The sequence below is a fragment of the Mobula birostris genome, chromosome 4 (genome assembly GCF_030028105.1).
Source record: "Mobula birostris isolate sMobBir1 chromosome 4, sMobBir1.hap1, whole genome shotgun sequence".
In the NCBI taxonomy this organism is placed as follows: Eukaryota; Metazoa; Chordata; class Chondrichthyes; order Myliobatiformes; family Myliobatidae; genus Mobula; species Mobula birostris.
The window spans coordinates 197,600,733-197,619,325 of record NC_092373.1 but is presented as its reverse complement, the minus strand read 5'-3'; the positions used below and the strand labels follow the sequence as shown (position 1 = coordinate 197,619,325).

General features: G+C 42.6%; 1 protein-coding gene across 1 annotated transcript in view; it reads right to left on the bottom strand.

Moving 5' to 3' along the window:
- Window positions 1–18,593, bottom strand: part of LOC140196859 (dedicator of cytokinesis protein 2-like) — a 1,243,024-nt gene that overhangs the window by 339,900 nt on the left and 884,531 nt on the right. Inside the window, exon 29 of the mRNA XM_072256747.1 lies at window positions 15,514–15,608. Within this exon, the coding sequence (XP_072112848.1) occupies window positions 15,514–15,608 (95 nt within the window). The remainder of the gene's footprint in view (window positions 1–15,513; window positions 15,609–18,593) is intronic.

The window sequence follows — 18,593 nt, the reverse complement described above, 5'->3', positions numbered from 1 at the left end:
ACCCTCGGGCTAAAGAAATTTCTCTGCATCTCTGTTTTGAAAGGGTGCCCCTCTATCTTGAGGTTGAGCCCTCATGTCCTAGACTCTCCCACCATGGGAAACATCCTTTCCACACCTACTCTGTCTAGGCCTTTCAAAATTCAAAAAGTTTCAATGAAATCCCCTTTCATCCCTTTAAATTCCTGTGAGTAAAGGCCCAGAGCCCTCAAACTTTCCGCGTATGATAACACTTTTATTCCTAGAATCATCCTTGTGAACCTCCTCTGAATCCTCTCCAGTGCCAACACATCTTTTCTTAGATAAGAAGCCCAAAACTGTTTGCAATACTGAAGGTAAGGGCTCACCTGTGCCTTATAAAGTTTTAGCATCACATCCTGCTCTTATATTCGAGACCTCTTGAAATAAATGCTAACATTGCATTTGTCTTCCACATTACCAACTCAACCCGCAAATTAATCTTTAGGGTGTTCTACAGAAGGACTCCCAGGTCCCTTTGCATCTCAGATTATTGGATTTTCTCCCCGTTAAGAAAATAGTCTGCGTAGTTATTTCTACTACCAAAGTGCATGATAATGCATTTTCCAACATTCTATTTCATTTGCCAATTTCTTGCCAATTCTCCTAATCTGTCTAAATCCTTCTGTAGATTACCTGTTTCCTCAACTCTGCCTGCACCTCCACCAACCTTCGTATCATCTGCAAGCTTGGCAACAAAACCTTCTATTCCATCATCTAAATTATTGATATACAGCATAAAAAGAAGCGGCCCCGACACTGACCCCTGCGGAACATCACTAGTCACTGGCAGTCAGCCAGGAAAGGATTCTTTTATTCCCACTCACTGCCTCCTACAAATCAGCCAATGCTCTAACCACGCCAGTAACTTTCCTGTAATTCCACGGGCTTTTAACTTAGTAAGCAGCCTCGTGTGTGGCACCTTGTCAAAGGCCTTCTGAAGGTCCAAATATACAACATCCACTGCATCCCCTTTATTTATCCTACTTGTTGTATCCTTAAAGAATTTCAACAGTCTTGTCAGGCAAGATTTCCCCTCAAGGAAACCATGCTGACTTTTTCCTGTGACACCACACGCTCCATAACCTCATCCTTAACAATTGATTCCAACATCTTCCCAACACTGAGGTCAGGCCAACTGGTCTATAATTTCCCTTCTGCCGCCTCCCTCCTTTCTTAAATAGTGGAGTGAAATTTATAACTTTCCAGTCCTCCAGAATCACGGCAGAGTCCAATGATTCTTGAAAGATTATTGACAATGGCTCCACAATCTCTACTGCTACCTCTTCAGAACCCTTGGGTGCAGTTCATCTGGTCCAGGTGATTTATGTACCTTCAGGTCTTTCAGCTGTTTAAGCACCTTCTTCCTAATTCCACTCATTTCTCATCCCTCACACCTTTCAACATCTGGCACACTGCTAGTGTCTTCCACAGTGATGGCTGATACAAGATACTCATTTAGTTCATGTACTATCTCCTTGTCTCCATTATTATTTCTCTGGCCTCATTTTTTAGTGGTCCTATCTCATCTTTCTTTTAATTTTTATCTACTTGAAAAAGCTTTTTCTATCCACCTTGATATTGTTTGCTAGCTTGCTTTAATATTTCACCTTTTTCCTTCTAATGATTCTTTTAGTTACTGTCTGTAGGTTTTAAAAGCTTGCCAATCCACTATCTTCCTGCTAATTTTTGCTTTGTCGTATGTCCTCTCTTTTCCTTCTACATTGGTTTTGACTTCCCTTGTCAGCCATGGTTGTACTACTTTGCTATCTGAGTATTTCTTTGTTTTGGAATACATCTATGCTGCACATTCCTCATTCTTCCCAAAGACTCAAGCCATTGCTGCTCTGCTATCATTCATGACAGCATTTTCCTCTAATTTACTTTGGACAACTCCTCTGTCATATCACTGTAATTTCCTTCACTCCACTAAAATACTACTGCATCAGATTTCACTTTCTCCCTATCAATTTAACACAATCATATTGTGATCACTGTTTCCTAAGGGTTCTTTTACCTTAAGCTCCCTAATCACCTCCAGTTCATTACATAACACCCTGTCCAGTATAGCTGATCCCCTAGTAGGCTCAACAACAAACTGCTTTAAAAAGGCATCTCAGAGGCATTCAAAAAATTCACTCTCTTGAGATCCATTACCAACCTGACTTTCCCAAACAACCTGCATGTTAAAAACTCCCATGACTATCATAATATTGCTCTTTTGACAGGCCTTTTCTATTTCCCATTGTAATCTGTAGTCCACATCCCACCTACTGTTTGGAGGCCTGTATATAACTGCCATCTGTTACCCTTGCAATTTTTTAACTCAACACACAAGGATTCAATACCATCTGATTCTATGTCACATCTTTCTAATGATTTTTATGCCATTCTTCACCAGTAGAGCCATGCCATCCCTTTCTATCCCTCCAATACAATGTGTAACCTTGGACATTCAGCTCCCAACTACAACCATCCTTCAACCACGACTCAGTGATGGCCACAACATCATACCCGACAATCTGTATAAATGCAACAAGATCATCCACCTTAATTTTTATACTCCATGCACTGAGGTACAACACTTTGAGTACTGTATTTGCTACCCTTTTTGATTCTGCATCCCTAATGCACTGATACTCACCTTGCTGCAATTTTGTCCTATAATCTGCGTGCCCTTCTTGACAGTCTGAGTGCATGCTATCTTTGTTTTTTTACCATCCATCCTATCCAGAAACCCTCCCTGACAGCTTTACCAATCGTGCCTGCGAGAATATTGGTCCCCCTCGGGTTCAGGTGCAACCTATTCCTTTTGTTTAGGTCATACCTTCCCCAGAAGAGATCTCAATGATCCTAGAACTTGAAGCCCTGCTCCCTGAACCAACTTCTCAGCCACATTGTACTGTTTCTACCCTCACTGGCATGTGGCCCAGGTAGCAATCCAGAAATTACTACCCTAGAGTCCTGCTTCTTAGTTTTCTGCCTAGCTCTCTAAATTCTCTTTTCAGGACCTTTTTGCTTTTCCTCTCTATGTCATTGGTACCAATTTGTACCAAGACATCTGACTGTGCTCCTTCCCCCTGCAAAATGCTGTGGACATGATCCAGGACGTCCCTAACCTTGGCACCTGGGAGGCAACGTATTATCTGGGTGTGCTGTTCATGTCCACAGAATCTCCTGTCTGTTCCTCTGACTGTTGAGTCCCCTATCCCTACCGCTCCCCTCTGCATGGTGGACCCATGCTCACTTCTAAAAGCCTTAAGGCAAACTCAGGAACCATGAGATTAGTCAAATTCAAAGTCGAAGTAAATCTATTATCAAAGTATGCACATGGTACTATACCCTACCTCATGATTCATTTTCTTGCAGGCATTTTCAGGAAAATAAAGAAATACAATAGAATTTATGAAAAAATGTACACAAGCAAAAACTGACAAACAAAAGTGGAAAGGAAGGCAAATTGTGCAAAGAAAAAATGAATACTTCTGAGAACATGAGTTGTAGTCATTCAAAGTGAGTTTGTAGGTTATGGAGTCATTTTAGATTTCGGGTGATTGAAGTTATCCACACTGGTTCAAGAGGTTGATGGTGGAAGAGTGCTAACTCTTCCCGAACCTGGTGTTGTAGGACGTAAGGTTCCTCAGATTAATTTGACACCGGCACTGTGTAAACTATCAAACACACTGCTCCTTCTCCTCTCCTTTCCTTAACAATGGGTTGATACGTCATCCTGTTCTGCCATATAATTATTAGCAGTGGCACACGCAGTCAGCATAGCAAGGAGTCCTACTGTGACTTATTATACCCTCAGTCTGCTTGTGATCATGGATATAATCGCTCCACTTTGTTGGGAATGACATAAACTATGATTAGAACCCGTTGTCAGCTTGGCATCTGTATATTAATATTGTAATTATTCCATGTTCCTGACCAGCCTGATGTGAAGTTACCTTTTCTTCCTCCTTGCAGGCAGTTTGATGAAATCATCCTTGCTCAAGGTGTCAGCTGTAATTCTGCTGGCAACATGTTATCCCTCCTCTAAACCACTCGTTTTTAGGTTCCATTCCAGCTCTGTGGAGCTACTGAAGCCTGAAGACTCACATTCAATGAACATAGAACATAGAAATTTACAGCACATTACAGGCCCTTCAGCCCACAATGTTGTGTCATCAAATAACCTACTCACCATTTACTCTGTTCTGGTTATTATTCTATAGATTCATTATGTCCACACGAGAAAATGAATCTTAGGGCTATATATGGTGACATATTCTGCTTTGGTAATAAAATTTATTTTGATTTTGTAACTTATAGTAATTTTTATGTCTGCACTGTACTGCTGCCACAAAACAACAAATTTTGTGATATATCTCAGTGATAATAAACCTGATTCAGATTTTGAACATCACACGGTGGTTCCAAGTTGATATCCCCAGATTAGCTGATGGTGAAAGTTCCATTCTACAGGTGAGTCTCCAGGCGCCATGTGCTCTTCAGACACAGAGTCATAGAGTCACAGGGTAATATAGCACATTTGTAGGCCTTTCAGCCCAATGAGTGCATGCCAGCCACAGTGCCCAACAAGTCACCAACTGTACAAGATCACATGTCACATTCTAACTGAAGAATATCCTCAGGAGATCCCAAAGCACCAACAGGCAAGGATGGATATTTGAATCATGGTTGCATTGCAATATAAGGACATGATGGCTCATTGTGCATGGCAAATTGCAATGCAGTAGTGACCTGTTGAATGATATAAGGTCGAGGATAGAAATAGTTTCTATCATCAGACTGGAAACCAGAATGGTTATGGGTAGAGCATAAAAACTCCTGAAACACGGTGAGAATAGTAAAGCATTATACTAACTACTAAACTACCATACCACCGAGACTGAAGAAGGGAGAAGCTCTCAATGTGTTTAAAGGGTGAAAGACAGAGAAGTAAATCCCCAGGATGATGGACCTTGTGCAGGGAACTGAAACCACCCCAAGTGACCCCTTCTCATTCACCACAGGTGAACGGGGCTGGTCAGCCATGTGAGCTTCCCTTCATGCAGCTGAAAATGAAAGATTTGGAAGTGTCGACACGGAGATAAACCGAAGGTGCTGTTCATTGGTGGGAGGACTCGAATCAAAGGTGATAAATATCGGACAACGGCTGAGAAATTCTGAAGGCAATTCAGAAAAAACTTGTTTAGCCAGAGATTGACAAGAATGTGGGAACTGGCAGCATAAGAACTAAATATTTTATTCATAAGAGGGATGTGGATGTCATGAACAAAGTCAACACTTATTTCCCAATCTTGTTGTCCTTGGGATGGTGGTAATCAACTGCCTTCTTCAACCTCTGCACTCCAGTGTTCAGAATGGAGAGTGAGAAGTTATAGTCCAGGAACGATGAGAATCTGTGATCTATATCCAAGTAGGCGCAGCGTACACAGACAACATTCAAGCATAACCTAACAGGGCTGAATTGACAAGTAGCATTCCCATCACAGGAATGCCAGGCAGTGATCATCTCAACAAGAGACAGTCTAAACTGATACAGTACTCTCGACTTGCATATACACAAGAGATTCTGTACCATCTATAGAAGGTAATAAATAAAGTTCAAAGTAAATTTATTATCCAAGTACTTGTATGTCACCCTTTACAACCCTGAGATTCATTTTCATGCTGGCATACTCAATGAATCCATAATTGAACAGTAAGCATAATCGAATCAATGAAAGTCGACAGTTGATATTTCAGGGCAAGACTGAAACGTCGAGTGTTTCTTCCTCTCCATAGAAGCTGCTTGACCTGCCGAGTTTCTCCAGTCTGCTTTAATCTTGATATTCAGAGGCATATTCATCACAGGATCCCTCATCATCTTCACCCTTGGACACCATTGACCAGAAAAGTGACAATATCTGAATATTGCATCTGAAAAAATCATGTCAAAGGCTGGTAGTGCCTCAAGAATGCAGCATCTATCAACAAGGGCCCTCACCATTTGGAACATGCTCTCTTCCCATTAGAAATGTCTAATTCCAGAGGGTCTTCAATTAAGGCTGGGGAGGGGGGAGTGGAATTCCAAAGGAAATGTGAAGGGCAAGTTTTTTCACACAGAGAATGGTGGGTGCTTGGAATGCACTGCTTGGGGTGGTGGTAAAGGCAGAAACATTAGAGACCATAAGACATAAGAGCAGAATAAGGCTATTCGGCCCATTGAGTCTGTTCTGCCATTCCGTGATAGCTGATTTGTTATCACTATCAACCCTATTTTCATTCTCTTCCCTGTAACCTTTGACACCCTTAATAATCAATAACCTATTAACCTCCACTTTAAATATACCCAGAGACTAGGCCTCCATGGCAGTTTGTTGTCTTTTGCACATTGGTTGAATGCTCGGTTGGTGTGGTCTTTCACTGATTCGCTCACGGTTATTACTCTATTCTGTATTCATTGAGTATGCCCGCAAGAAAATGAATCTCAGGGTTGTTAATTGTGACATATATGTACTTTGATAATAATTTACTTTGAACTTTGAACACATCCTCAATATTCCTAAAACTCAGCCATTCAGCCAATTGAGTCTGCTCCACCATTCTGTCATGGCAAATCTATTGTCCCTCTCAATCCCATTCTCCTGCCCTCTCCTCATAACATTTGACTCTCTTACTAATCAATAACCTATCAACTCCTGATTTAAATATACCCAATGACTTAGCCTCCACCATCGTCTGTGGCAATGAATTCTACAGATTTACCACTCTCTGGCTAAAGAAATTCCTCCTCATCTCTGTTCTAAATGGATGTCCCTCTATTCTGAGGCTACGCCCTCTGGTCCTAGACTCCCCCACCAGATGAAACATTCTCCCCACATCCACTCTATCCAGATCTTTCGATATTCAATAGGCTTCAATAAGATCCCCCGTCAAACTCCAGTGAGTATAGGCCCAGAGCCATCAAATGCTCTTGATATATTAACCCTTTCATTCCCAGAATCATTCTTCTCTGGACACTCTCCAATGCAGCACATCTTCTCTTAGATGAGGAACCCAAAACTGCTCAGACTATTCGAAGTGTGGTCCAACCAATGCCTTATAAAGCTTCAGCACCGCATCCTTGCTCTTATATTCCAGTCCTCTCAAAATGAAAGCAAACATTACATTTGCCTTTTTCACCACTGACTCAACCTGCAAGTTGACTTTGTGGAATATTAAGAGACATTTAGGTAGGCACAAGAATGTGGTGACCATTTGGTTACGAATTTAGTTGGTCTGACACAACATTGTGAGCTGGAGAGCCTGTTTCATGTGTTGTATTGTTCTCTGTTCCATGTTCTATGGTCTCATTGCTACCAACACAGAGGAGCTACAGAAGCCTGAAGACCACACTCAATAATTCAGAAACAGCTTATTCCCCTCCGCCATCAGATTTCCAAATGGTCCACGAACGCTACATTATTTTATGTTTTTGCACCTTATTGCTGCCACAAAACAACAAATTTCATGACATACAAGAGAGTGATAATAAATCTAACTCTAATTCTGTAGGAAATAGAAGCAGAAAATACGGGAACACAACAGGTCAGGTAGCACTGTGAAGAGAGAAACAGACTTAATGTTCCAGGTCATTGGAACTCGGTTCTCTTTCCACAGATGCTGCCTGACCTGATCGTGTTTATGAGCCAAATGCAGAAGTGTCACAACAACAACCTTGCACTCAGTGTCAGTAAGACCAAGCAATTGATTGTGGACTTAAGGAATGGGAAGTTGAGGGAACACACACCAGTCCTCACTGAGAGACCAGCAGTGGAAAGGGAGAGCAGTTTCAAGTTGCTTGGTGTCAACATCTCTGAAGATCTATCCCAGGCCCAACAAATTGATACTATATGATAAAGAATGCATGACAGTGGCTATATTTCATTAGGAGCTTGAGGAGACTTGGTATATCACCAAAGACTCCTGGAAATTTTGACATATATACCCTGGAGAGCATTCTGGCCAGTTGCATCACCACTTGGTATGGAGGAGAGGATCAGAAAATGCTGAAGAAATGTGTAGACTCAGTCAGTTCCACCATGGGCACTAGCCTCCCCAGACTCCAGGACACCTTCAAAAGGCGATGCCTCAACAATGCACATCAAGGAGGTACTGGAGCCTGAAGACACACACTCAAAATTTCAGAAACAGGTTAATCTCCTCCATCATCAACTTTCTGAATGGACAATGAACCCATGAACACTACCTCACTAATTTCCCCCTCTCTTATTGAACTATATTAACTTAATTTTTTATCCTTACTTCTTATTATAATTTATTGTTTTTATTATGTATTGTAATGTACTGCTGTCGCAGAACAACAAATTTGATGATGTTTGTCAATGATATTAAACCTGATTCTGATACTGAAGTTCAGAATCAATTCCTTGGTCTTATTGACAGTGTTGTTGTTGCAACGCCACTCAACCAGCTGATCTACCTCACTCCTGTGCGCCTCCCTGTCTCCATCTGAATTTCTGCCAACAAAAGTTATGTCATCGGCAAATTTATTGATGGCATTTGAGCTGTGGCTAGCCACACAGTCGTGGGTGTAGAGAGACCAAACTAGTGCCATCAAAGACCTGGACTCCACACCCATCTACAGCAACAAATTCCAAAGACTCACCACTCTTTGGGCTGAAGAGATTCCTCCTCCTAAATGTTTTAAAGGGAGATCCATTACTCTGAAGCTGAGCCATCAGATCTTACACTGTCCTACAAATGGAAACATCTATTCCGTGTCCACTCTATCCAGTACTCAAGTGCAAATGAATATTATCCCAAAGTAACCCTCCCCCCAACATAGAGCCATAGAATCAGAGAACGTAAAAAAGTACTGCACAGTGCACAAAGTTGTACTGAGCCAATTAGTAATCAGGTGGCCAAGTAAACTAATCTCGTCTGCCTACACACTGTCCATTTTCAACATGTTCTTGTGTCTATCTAAACATCTCCTAAAGGTCCCAAATGTGTCTGCTTTCTCATCCATAATGCATGATGTTGCTAATTATAGAGCACGACAGCACAAAAACAAGTTTCTTCTCCCAGACGGATGGTGGAAAGGTTTTGGAGTGTCAGGAAATGAGGTCACTCAGGTATGGCTTGTCACTGACCTTCTCCTTCTGACACAATATTCTGACCAAAGCAGATCTTGTTGAGCTTCTGATCAACTGTGACCCAAGGGTGACAATGATGGGTGATCCAGACAGGGCAATACCACTGAGTGTCAGGAGTATGTGGTTAGAGTCTCTCTCGTTGGAGATGGTCATCGGCTGGAATCTCTGTGCTGTGAATAGTACTTGCATTTACCTGGACCAGTGTATATGGTCGTGAGCTGCAGTCTCTGTTGAGAACGTGACTCAGACTTTGAGTGTGCACCATAAGAGAAAGAGGGGCACCAAAAGGAGGTGATAGGCAAGTGAGGAGAAGCAAAGGGGGTCACATGGCTGTGTGATAGCGAGTCTGGGTGAACCATATGCTTGTACACCTAGTCATCCTGGCTTCTTCCTCCTGCCTTTCCAGGCCTGATGAGGGGACTTGGCCCAAAATATCAACTCTTTATTCTTTTCCATAGGTGCTGCCTGACCTGCTGAGTTCCTCTGGATTTTTAGCATCTGCAGAATCTCCTGTGTCTATGGTTGTGCTCTGTGTTGTTCTACCGAGCAATGTGGGTATGCTATGTGGGTGCTGGAATGTGACGTGACAGTTGCAGCCTGCCCTCGACACATCCCTACATGTGGACAGTTATTAACACAAGAAAAACACTTTACTGTGAATCAATGTACATGTGATAATTTTATTCGTTGAGATACAGTGCAGAATAGGCCCTTCCGGCCCTTTGAGTCATGTTGCCCAGCAACCCCCGATTTAATCCTAACCTAAACATGGGACAATTTACAATGACAAATTAACCTACCAACGGCTATGTCTTTGGACTGTGGGCGGAAACCCACGCGGCCACAGGGAGAACACAGAAACTCCCCACAGGCAGCAGTGGGAATTGAACCTGTGTCACCTGGACTGTAAAGCCTTGTGCTAACTACTACACGACTGCGCCACACCGAAGTAAATAAAGTAAATCTAAACCTGAATCACAAGTTACCACTTCAGCCCTGTTAGCTTATTCCCTGACTTTTCTCTGTGTTTCCCCATCTACTGTACCTCATGAATAGCGCCCAGAGTCAAGTCATTTATTACTTGGGGGAGTTGAGAATGGAATCAAACACCGGCACGATCAGACACAAATGTTCCCGATTCTGACTTTATGTTGGAAGGACGGTCATCGATGAAGTTGTTTGGTCTGGCCAAGAGCAACGGAAGGAAGGCCGACTGAACGACCTCCAACAAGGGGTGGCGTGGTAGCATAGCGGTTAGAGGAATGCTATTACAGTGCCAGCGACCCAGGTTCAATTCCTGCCACTGCCTGTAAGATTGATAGATTCTTGGTTAGTAAGGGTGTCAAAGGTTACGGGAAGAAGCCAGGAAAATGGGGTAGAGAAGGATAATAAATCAGATATGATGGTATGGCAGAGCAGACATGATGGGCCGAATGGCCTAATTCTGCTTCTATATCTTACCGAGTTTGTACATTCTCCCTGTGCCCAAGTTGGTTCCCTCTGGGTGCTATGGGTTTCTCCCACATTCCAAAGATATATAGTTTAAAGGCGACATCCTCAAGATGGTTCACAAAGCAATTCCTTTCACTTTGTGTTACATCTTCTTTTCATTTCAGAAATGTTTCTGCTACTGTTAGAGCCTGTTATCTACAGTGTGTTTTCCGATTGAGTAGGCGATCTGGTGCTTTGCTGTCTCTGAGAGGGTCCCATGAGGCTGCAAGCAAAACTTGTGGCATGGAGACTAGGAAGTCGGGACCGGGGGGGGGGGGCGGGGGGGAGCGCGAGCCCATGATCGACTCCACCTCCTCGACCAAAACATTGAGTAAGACTGAAGTCGTCAAGGCGAGAGTTCAGCGCTATCTACCATCCTCTTGGCCTCTGCTGCCAGAGGAGCGTGTCTGAATGAGGCAGTCTCTCACTCTCTCTTGCTCGTTACTCCCAAGGAAAGATCCTTGCATTTGAGTGATCTCTCTCTCTCTCCCGCAATGCTAACAGCAGACAGTGCTGGAGCAAGGTTTAATTGATGTTTATAGTGCTTTCTAGCTCTTGTCTCTTCTTCCTTGTTACTGCTTTTTGGGGGATTTTTGAATCAGGGTGGCCTGCTGTTAATGAATGCTGAGCTGAACTGAACTGGAGTATGCTTTTTGATTTTGTGTTTCATATTCTGTGCTTTTGCCCTTCTTTTTTTGCCGTTTGCAGGATAGTTTTACACGTGGGGTGGGAGGGGATTTGATGTTTAATGTTCTTCTTTGGACGGGTTGGTTCCATGGTCATTTTCTGTTTCGTGACTGCCTGTGGGGAAGGCCAATTTCTGGGTTGTATGCTGCATACATCTTTTGATAGTAAATGTACTTTGACTTTGAATCTTTGACATGGGTGTTATTGGGTGGCGCAGCCTTGCTGGGCCAGAAGGACCTGTTACTGTTCTGTATCTCCAAAATAAAAATGAACAAAAGGAGCACAACCATCTTGAGGTGAACAATGTCACTGGCTTCCAGCAGAAGGGAGAGAAATAAAAGGGTGAAAGGAAGTAGGGGGATATTCTCCTACAGTGAAACTAAAACAGTTGCCCAATGGGCCTTAAATCCTGCACAACTTTCAGCTTCAGGGTTTTTAAGGAAAAAGACTGGATTTTTTTTTTTGCTGCCTGCCTTTGGACAAGCCCAAGTTTATCTTGCCAGAACACAAATGGCGAAAGCACACAAGCAGAATATTTCCCTCAGGTCCATTATCTTTCTGACAGATAACACATTGTACGCCTGAAAAAAAGTACAAAAGACGATTGGAACTCGGGAGGGTTGGTGACAAAGGCTGCTCCAGTGCAATAATAATTTCCGAGCGAGAGATTCATTTGTCAAGATAAACTGGGTCTGTCAAGGATCTGCACTTACTGATAACTTTTCTTCCACAACAGGGAAAGTTGACTACCTGAAATGTAAATCTGTGCTCGGAGCACTGTACTCAGCAATGGGAAAGAAAGACATTATTCCTGTCCCTTCCTTCTCAGGGATGTACCTTCACTGGACAATCTAAATATACTGGCCAATGTATGGCTCTTCTCACTTGACAGATCCAATTTCTCTCTCCAGTGTCCTTGACATAATATGCTCAGGATCACTGCAGACATCCCAGAGCTGTACGAAACCAGACTGCACAACCTTGGAATTATTATAGTGCGGAAAGAGGCCATTTTGTCCACAGAGACGATGCTAGGAGAACAATCCCAGAAGTTACACAAACTTGAAAGCACATAACACCAAGCTCAGCACTGTTCTGATCCCATTGTCATCAGACCTTTGAACGGAGCTCCCACATGCTAAAAGATGAAATCCTGATATTCCACTCTATGTTGTTGTGGCCTGTGCATTTTATGTATTTACTTACACTGTGCTCACTCTGTAGCTGCTTTCTGTTCCTTTTTAACTACCTCAATGTAACTGTGTATGGCAAAATTATCATCAGTGAAAATAAACCAGATTCTGACTATTCTGGCTTCCTTTCCAGTCCTGATGAAGGGTCTCGGCCCAAAACGTCAACTGTTCATTCATTTCCATAGACGCTGCCTGACCTGCTGAGTTCCTCCAACATTTTGTGTGTATTGCTGTGGTTCTGATTCTAATTCTGGGTAAAGGGTATGAGAGAGAATTAAGTCTTTAGACAGGTTCCACTGGGGAAGAAGCTGTTGTTGAACCTCACACACGTAATATGCTGAAGATTCTCAGCAGGCCATGCAGTATCTATAGAGGGAAATAAACAGTTGATGATTTGGGCTAAGACCCTTCATCAGGACTCTGTATCGGGGCTGTTTATTCATTTCTATAGATGTTGCTTGCCCTGCACAAAGTTCCTCCAGCAATCTGTGTGTGTTTTGCTCAAGATTTCCAGCTTCTGCGGAATCTCCTGTGTCTCTGTTCAGCCCTGAAGTCTGGATCCTCAAGCTCCTTTATCTCCTGTTCAATAATGCTCTTGTAACGTGGTTGGTAATTGGAAGTCATAATATAAGCAAGTTATTTTTTTGCCGCACTTTCAAATCATTTGCCATTCTGAGCTCCGTTCCTGATCTGTGAGTACCTGCAAAGCTCAGGTGAAGGACATTTGCTTCAGGCTGTGAATCAGGAAACTGGATAAAAGTGATGAACTGTCTTTAGCCCCACATAACAATTTTAAATTATTTTAATAATGTTTCAGAACATATTGCAGTGTAAATTAAGTATGCTTGAGTAATATTAAGTGTTGGGAAAAATAATGCTGCAGGCGATAAACTGTTTGGGTTGTCTCGGGGGTCAAGAGGATGCTGTTTAGGCCTCAGGCCTCTCCAAGGTTACACACTGTGCATTACATTTTGTAATAAACCTGTGATCAACATGACCATGCTGCTGTGAATGCCAGTAGAAGACATTCTTTCTGTACTTTCATCAGGTCATTGACCCCAGGGAGGGGATGTGGGATGTTGCACCAAACGCATCCTAACCACATGCACCATGGCTTGCTCTGCCTGAGAGTGCAAGCAACTGCCCGGAGCTGTGAACACAGCTCAGCACATCAAGGAAACCAGCCTCCCCTCTGTGGACACTGTCTACACTTATCGTTGCCTTGGTAAAGCAGCCAGCATAACAGAAGGCCCCACCCACCCCAGATGTTCTTGTTTCTCCATACTCCCAAAAGCCAAAAAGCATGTACCCCCAGTCTCAAGGACAGCTTCCACCCTGCTGCTATAAGGCTAACGAACAGACCTCTTGTATGATCAGGCAGACTGTTAACATAGAAGAGTACAAGCCATTCAGCCCACAATATGGTGCTGGCCCTTTAACTTACTGGAAGATCATTCTAACCCTTCACTCCTGCATAGCCTCCATTCTTCTTTCTTCCATGTGCCCATCTAAGAGTCTCTTAAAAGTCCTAGTGTATCTGCCTTTACCACCACCCCCGGCAGCACGTTCCATGCACCCACCACTCTCTGTATAAAAAAGAACCTGCTTCTAACACCTCTTCCATACCCTCCTCTGATTAACTTAACATTATGCCCCCTCATATTAGCAGTTCCACCCTGGGAAAATGTCTCTGGCTGTCCACTCTATCAGGTCGCTTTTCATCCTCCTTCGCTCCAAAGAGAAAAGCCCTAGCTCACTCAGCCTTCCATCATAAGACGTGCTCTCTTGGTATATCCTCTGTGACCTCACGAATTACTTTGCATCTTATTGTCTACCTGCACTGCACTTTTTCTGTAATGGTAACACCATATTCTGCAAACTGTTACTGCTTTTCTCTTCTGCTAGCTTGGTTTGATGAAATGATCTGTACAGATGGTTTCAAAACACTGTAGCTCCCTACGTGTAACAATAGTATACCAATTTTTCGACTACATTGTAGAAATTGATTTCTTGGGTTTGCAATGGCCGGGGGAGGTAGTGAGGATGAGCTTTCACTGCCTATTAAATGCTCCCAATGACGTGTGTCTCAAATAGCCTCTGACAACCAAGTCCAGCTCCTGGCCTTCACGTGAGCCTTAGCTACTAAGCCCGGCAGAACCATTTCTTCTGACAGCAAAGAGTAAAGGCAAGTTAGTGATGCCTTAAAACCAGTTGCTTTGGGAAAATAGGACTTGTCGGCTGTGGCTGGCAGCTTATCTAGGAGTAGGAAAACTCTGATCTCAAACCACCACTGCCTTGTGGCTATACATATAGATGGGAATGGTTCAGAAGTAAACCTTGAAGAAAAATTCGGAGTGGGAGTCCCTAAGACAGTCTTCCATTGAGTTCAATACTGACTGGTAATTCGTGCAATGCTGAAGGTGCCAAACTGCATTGATCTCTGCTGTTCCTTTGAATTCATCAACTGCGTGGAGAGGGGGATCTTGCTGTATGGACAACAGCTTGCTCGCCATACTGCACTGCATACTGGTTTGGGCATCATGTAGACAGCAGAGACGCAACATCCTTGGTCGACACCAACTAGTGGAGGTCCTCACATAGAAATCTCTCTTCAACTATTTGGCTCTGTTACCCTTGGCCGGTCCCCCATTTCCATGCTCACCAAATTCCTAAGGAAGAAATCTGGGAGCGGCTGAGAAAAAGCGCCTTGGTTGTCAACTCTTGGAAACACTTGAATTTCATTGGCAGAGTGAGAAAGGGAAAGTGGTTTGGGAGTGAGAATTTATGTGTACAGGTGAAGATAGAGGAGGGGATGCCTCCGGTTGTGGTGTAACAGAAAGGCCAGGCAGAAACAACCCTTGGAAGAAACAGATACAAGTGGGTCAGTCCACTGAAAATATCTCCCACAGGGGGAGGGATTCAATCGCTATACAGCAACAAAGTAATCCCATCCAATTGAAATCCAGGGAGGCACTGACCTGTTCTGCACCATACTCATCACCATCCAGTCAGGTGGATAGACGTTCTTGCCGATGAGGTCTTTAAACATGATGAAGGTCTCCATCAGGAAGTCCTGCAAAGACACAAACCGGTCAAAATGGAGTACTGGAACTTGGGGGTAATAACTCCACTATGAAACAAGGATGCATAATTTAAGGTGTTGGGAGGAAAGCGTAGGGCGGATGTCAGAGGTATATTCTTTATACAGTGAGCATGTCATGCGCTGGCAAGGTTGGTGGTAGAGGCAGATACATCAGGGACATTTAGTTAGACCTCCCTCACTGCTTCAATATATTACCTCAGTCACTGCACTGTAAACACTTTAGAACTTTTTTTTATAACCTGTTACACTGTAAATACATGCTGGTATTATGTGTTTGTGTGTTTACAACCTGGTATGGAAGTTGTCCTGTCCAAGACCGGATGAAGCTGCAGAAAATCGTGAACACAGTGCAGCACATCACACAAACCAATCTTCTGTCCTTGGACTCACTTTACACCGCACGCTGTCGGAGCAGTGTTGCCAAGATAATCAAGAACACGACCCGCCCAGCCAACACATTTTTCGTCCCTCTTCCCTCCGGGAGAAGGCTTAGGAGCTTGAAGACTCGTACGGCCAGATTTGGGAACAGCTTCTTTCCAACTGTGATAAGACTGCTGAACGGATCCTGACCCGGATCTGGGCCGTACCCTCCAAATACCCGGACCTGCTTCTCAGTTTTTTTGCACTACCTTACTTTCCATTTTCTATTTATGTTTTATAATTTAAATTTTTTATATTTACTATCGATTTGTACTCCAGGAAGCGGGAAGCGCAGAATCAAATATCGCTGTGATGATTGTACATTCTAGTGTCAATTGTTTAGTGACAATAAAGTATAAAGTATGTACATTTTATTCCATATCTATACTTCTAACTTTATTTCATATAATTCTTTATTCAGTATAATTGTTGAATATTGTCCCTTTTGTTGCATGTTGAACCAACACAGCACAGCAAACTTGTCATCCATCTAAATGTATATGGCAAATAAAGTTGGTGCTTGATTTAATAGACTCTTAGACAGGCACATGGATGCCAGAAACTTGGAGGGCAACATGGGAGGAAGGGGTTAAATTGAAATTAGGGTAGGTTAAAGGGTCAACACAACATTGTGGACCGAAGGGCCTCTACTGCATTGTAGTGTTCTGTGATACGCATCAGACTTCCTAAGTTCAAAGAAAATCTATTATCAAAGTACATATGTGTAACCAGGTTTTTATATGGTCTAACCATGGTTGGCATGAACTCAGATGGCCAAAGGGCCTGTTTCTATGCTGTATCTCTCTCACCTCTATACCTCTATGAGTGCCAACAGTGATGATCAAAGTTCCCTCTAAATTTTTTCTATAATTGTGCAGACCAACCATTGCTCTCAGCAGGAAATTTTTACACAGCTTGAAAACTGCACGGCACTTTATATGTTTTACTGTAACATGCACACTATGAATATGTAGAATGAAAATTGAAAAATCACATACTTTTGATTTTATTAATTAATTGAAGGGTATAATGACATACAGTACAACAAAACGTGTTTTGTAAACTTTCTGACTTTATTCCAGCAACAAAGTCTATGTGCACGGGGACATTTCAGTTACTGCGCGTCTGCGCACCACGCAGCTTAGACCAGTGGTGATGATAACTAGTACTGCTATTTCAACACAGAATTCTCAAGCTCACAAATCCCTGTGAATGACCCATTTAGATTTTTACGGGGAACAGAGACCAGTATCTTCATTTCACTGTACCAACTTTACTCTTGGGTACCGAACGCTTCTGATTAATTTTAGCATGTGTTGAACTTTTGCATAGAGTTGCTGCTGGGGAAGAAATTGAAATTTAATTTAAAGGACAAATCCCCACAGAATGATACACATGAAGAAAGTGCAGTGCTTTCTGTCTGTATTAACTGTGGGATGGGGAAGATATACAGTAAATATACAGGGCTTCAAGGTCAATTTAGTTAATGTCATACTGCACAGAAACAGGCCAGTTGCCCAACCACATCCAAGCTGTCTATTGCATCTATCTATGTTGAGTCCATTTATCAGCATTATGCCACGAACAATAGAATCGCTTTCAATTCATGTTCTTGATAGTTATTCAGAATAAGAATCAGAATCAGGTTTACATCATGAAATCTGAGTCTTTGTGGCAGCAGCATAATGCAATACATAATAAGGAAAAATGTGAATTACAGGAAGCATATATATATTAAATACTTAAATTAAGCAAGTAGTGCAAAATAAAAATAAAAAAATAATGAGGGAATGTTCATGGGTTCAATGTCCATTTAGAAATTGGATGGGAGAGTGGAAGAAGTTGTTCCTAAATCGCTGAGTTTGTGCCTTCAAGCTCCTGTACCTCTTCTCCGATGGTAGCAATGAGAAGAGGGCATGTCCTGGGTGATAGGGGTCCTTAATGATGGATGCATATTGTGTACTGCTTGTAACAGCGGACACTTCGCGCAGCATCCACCCAAATGAGATTTCCTAACTTTGGCCAGGCAGAGGGCTGTCTTCCCCTAGATTAAGCTGCTAGCCGAACGAGAGTTACATTATTGTTATTTCTCTCTTTTTTTATTTGCAGTTTGTTCTCTTTTGCACACTGGTTGAACACCCAACTTGGTGTAGTCTTTCATTGATTATATGATTATATCTATGGATTTATTGAGAATACACACAAGAAAATGATTCTCTGGATTGTATATGGTGACATATGTATATGTACTTTGATAATAAACTTACTTTGCACTTTGATTAAGTTCTCAGTGATGCTCCTGTTTACATCAATATTGCTGAAGTCGAGAGGGTTGAAAGCTTCAAGGTCAGAGGAGAGAACATCACCAATCATCTGTACTGGTCCAACCATCACAGTCAAGAAAGCTCACCAGCACCTCATCTTCCTGAGGAAGCTAAAGAAATTTGACATGTCCCCTTTGCCCCTCAACCAATTTTTAATCGATGCGCCAGAGAAATCCAATTGCAGAACATCTCGGCACGGCAGCTGCTCTGC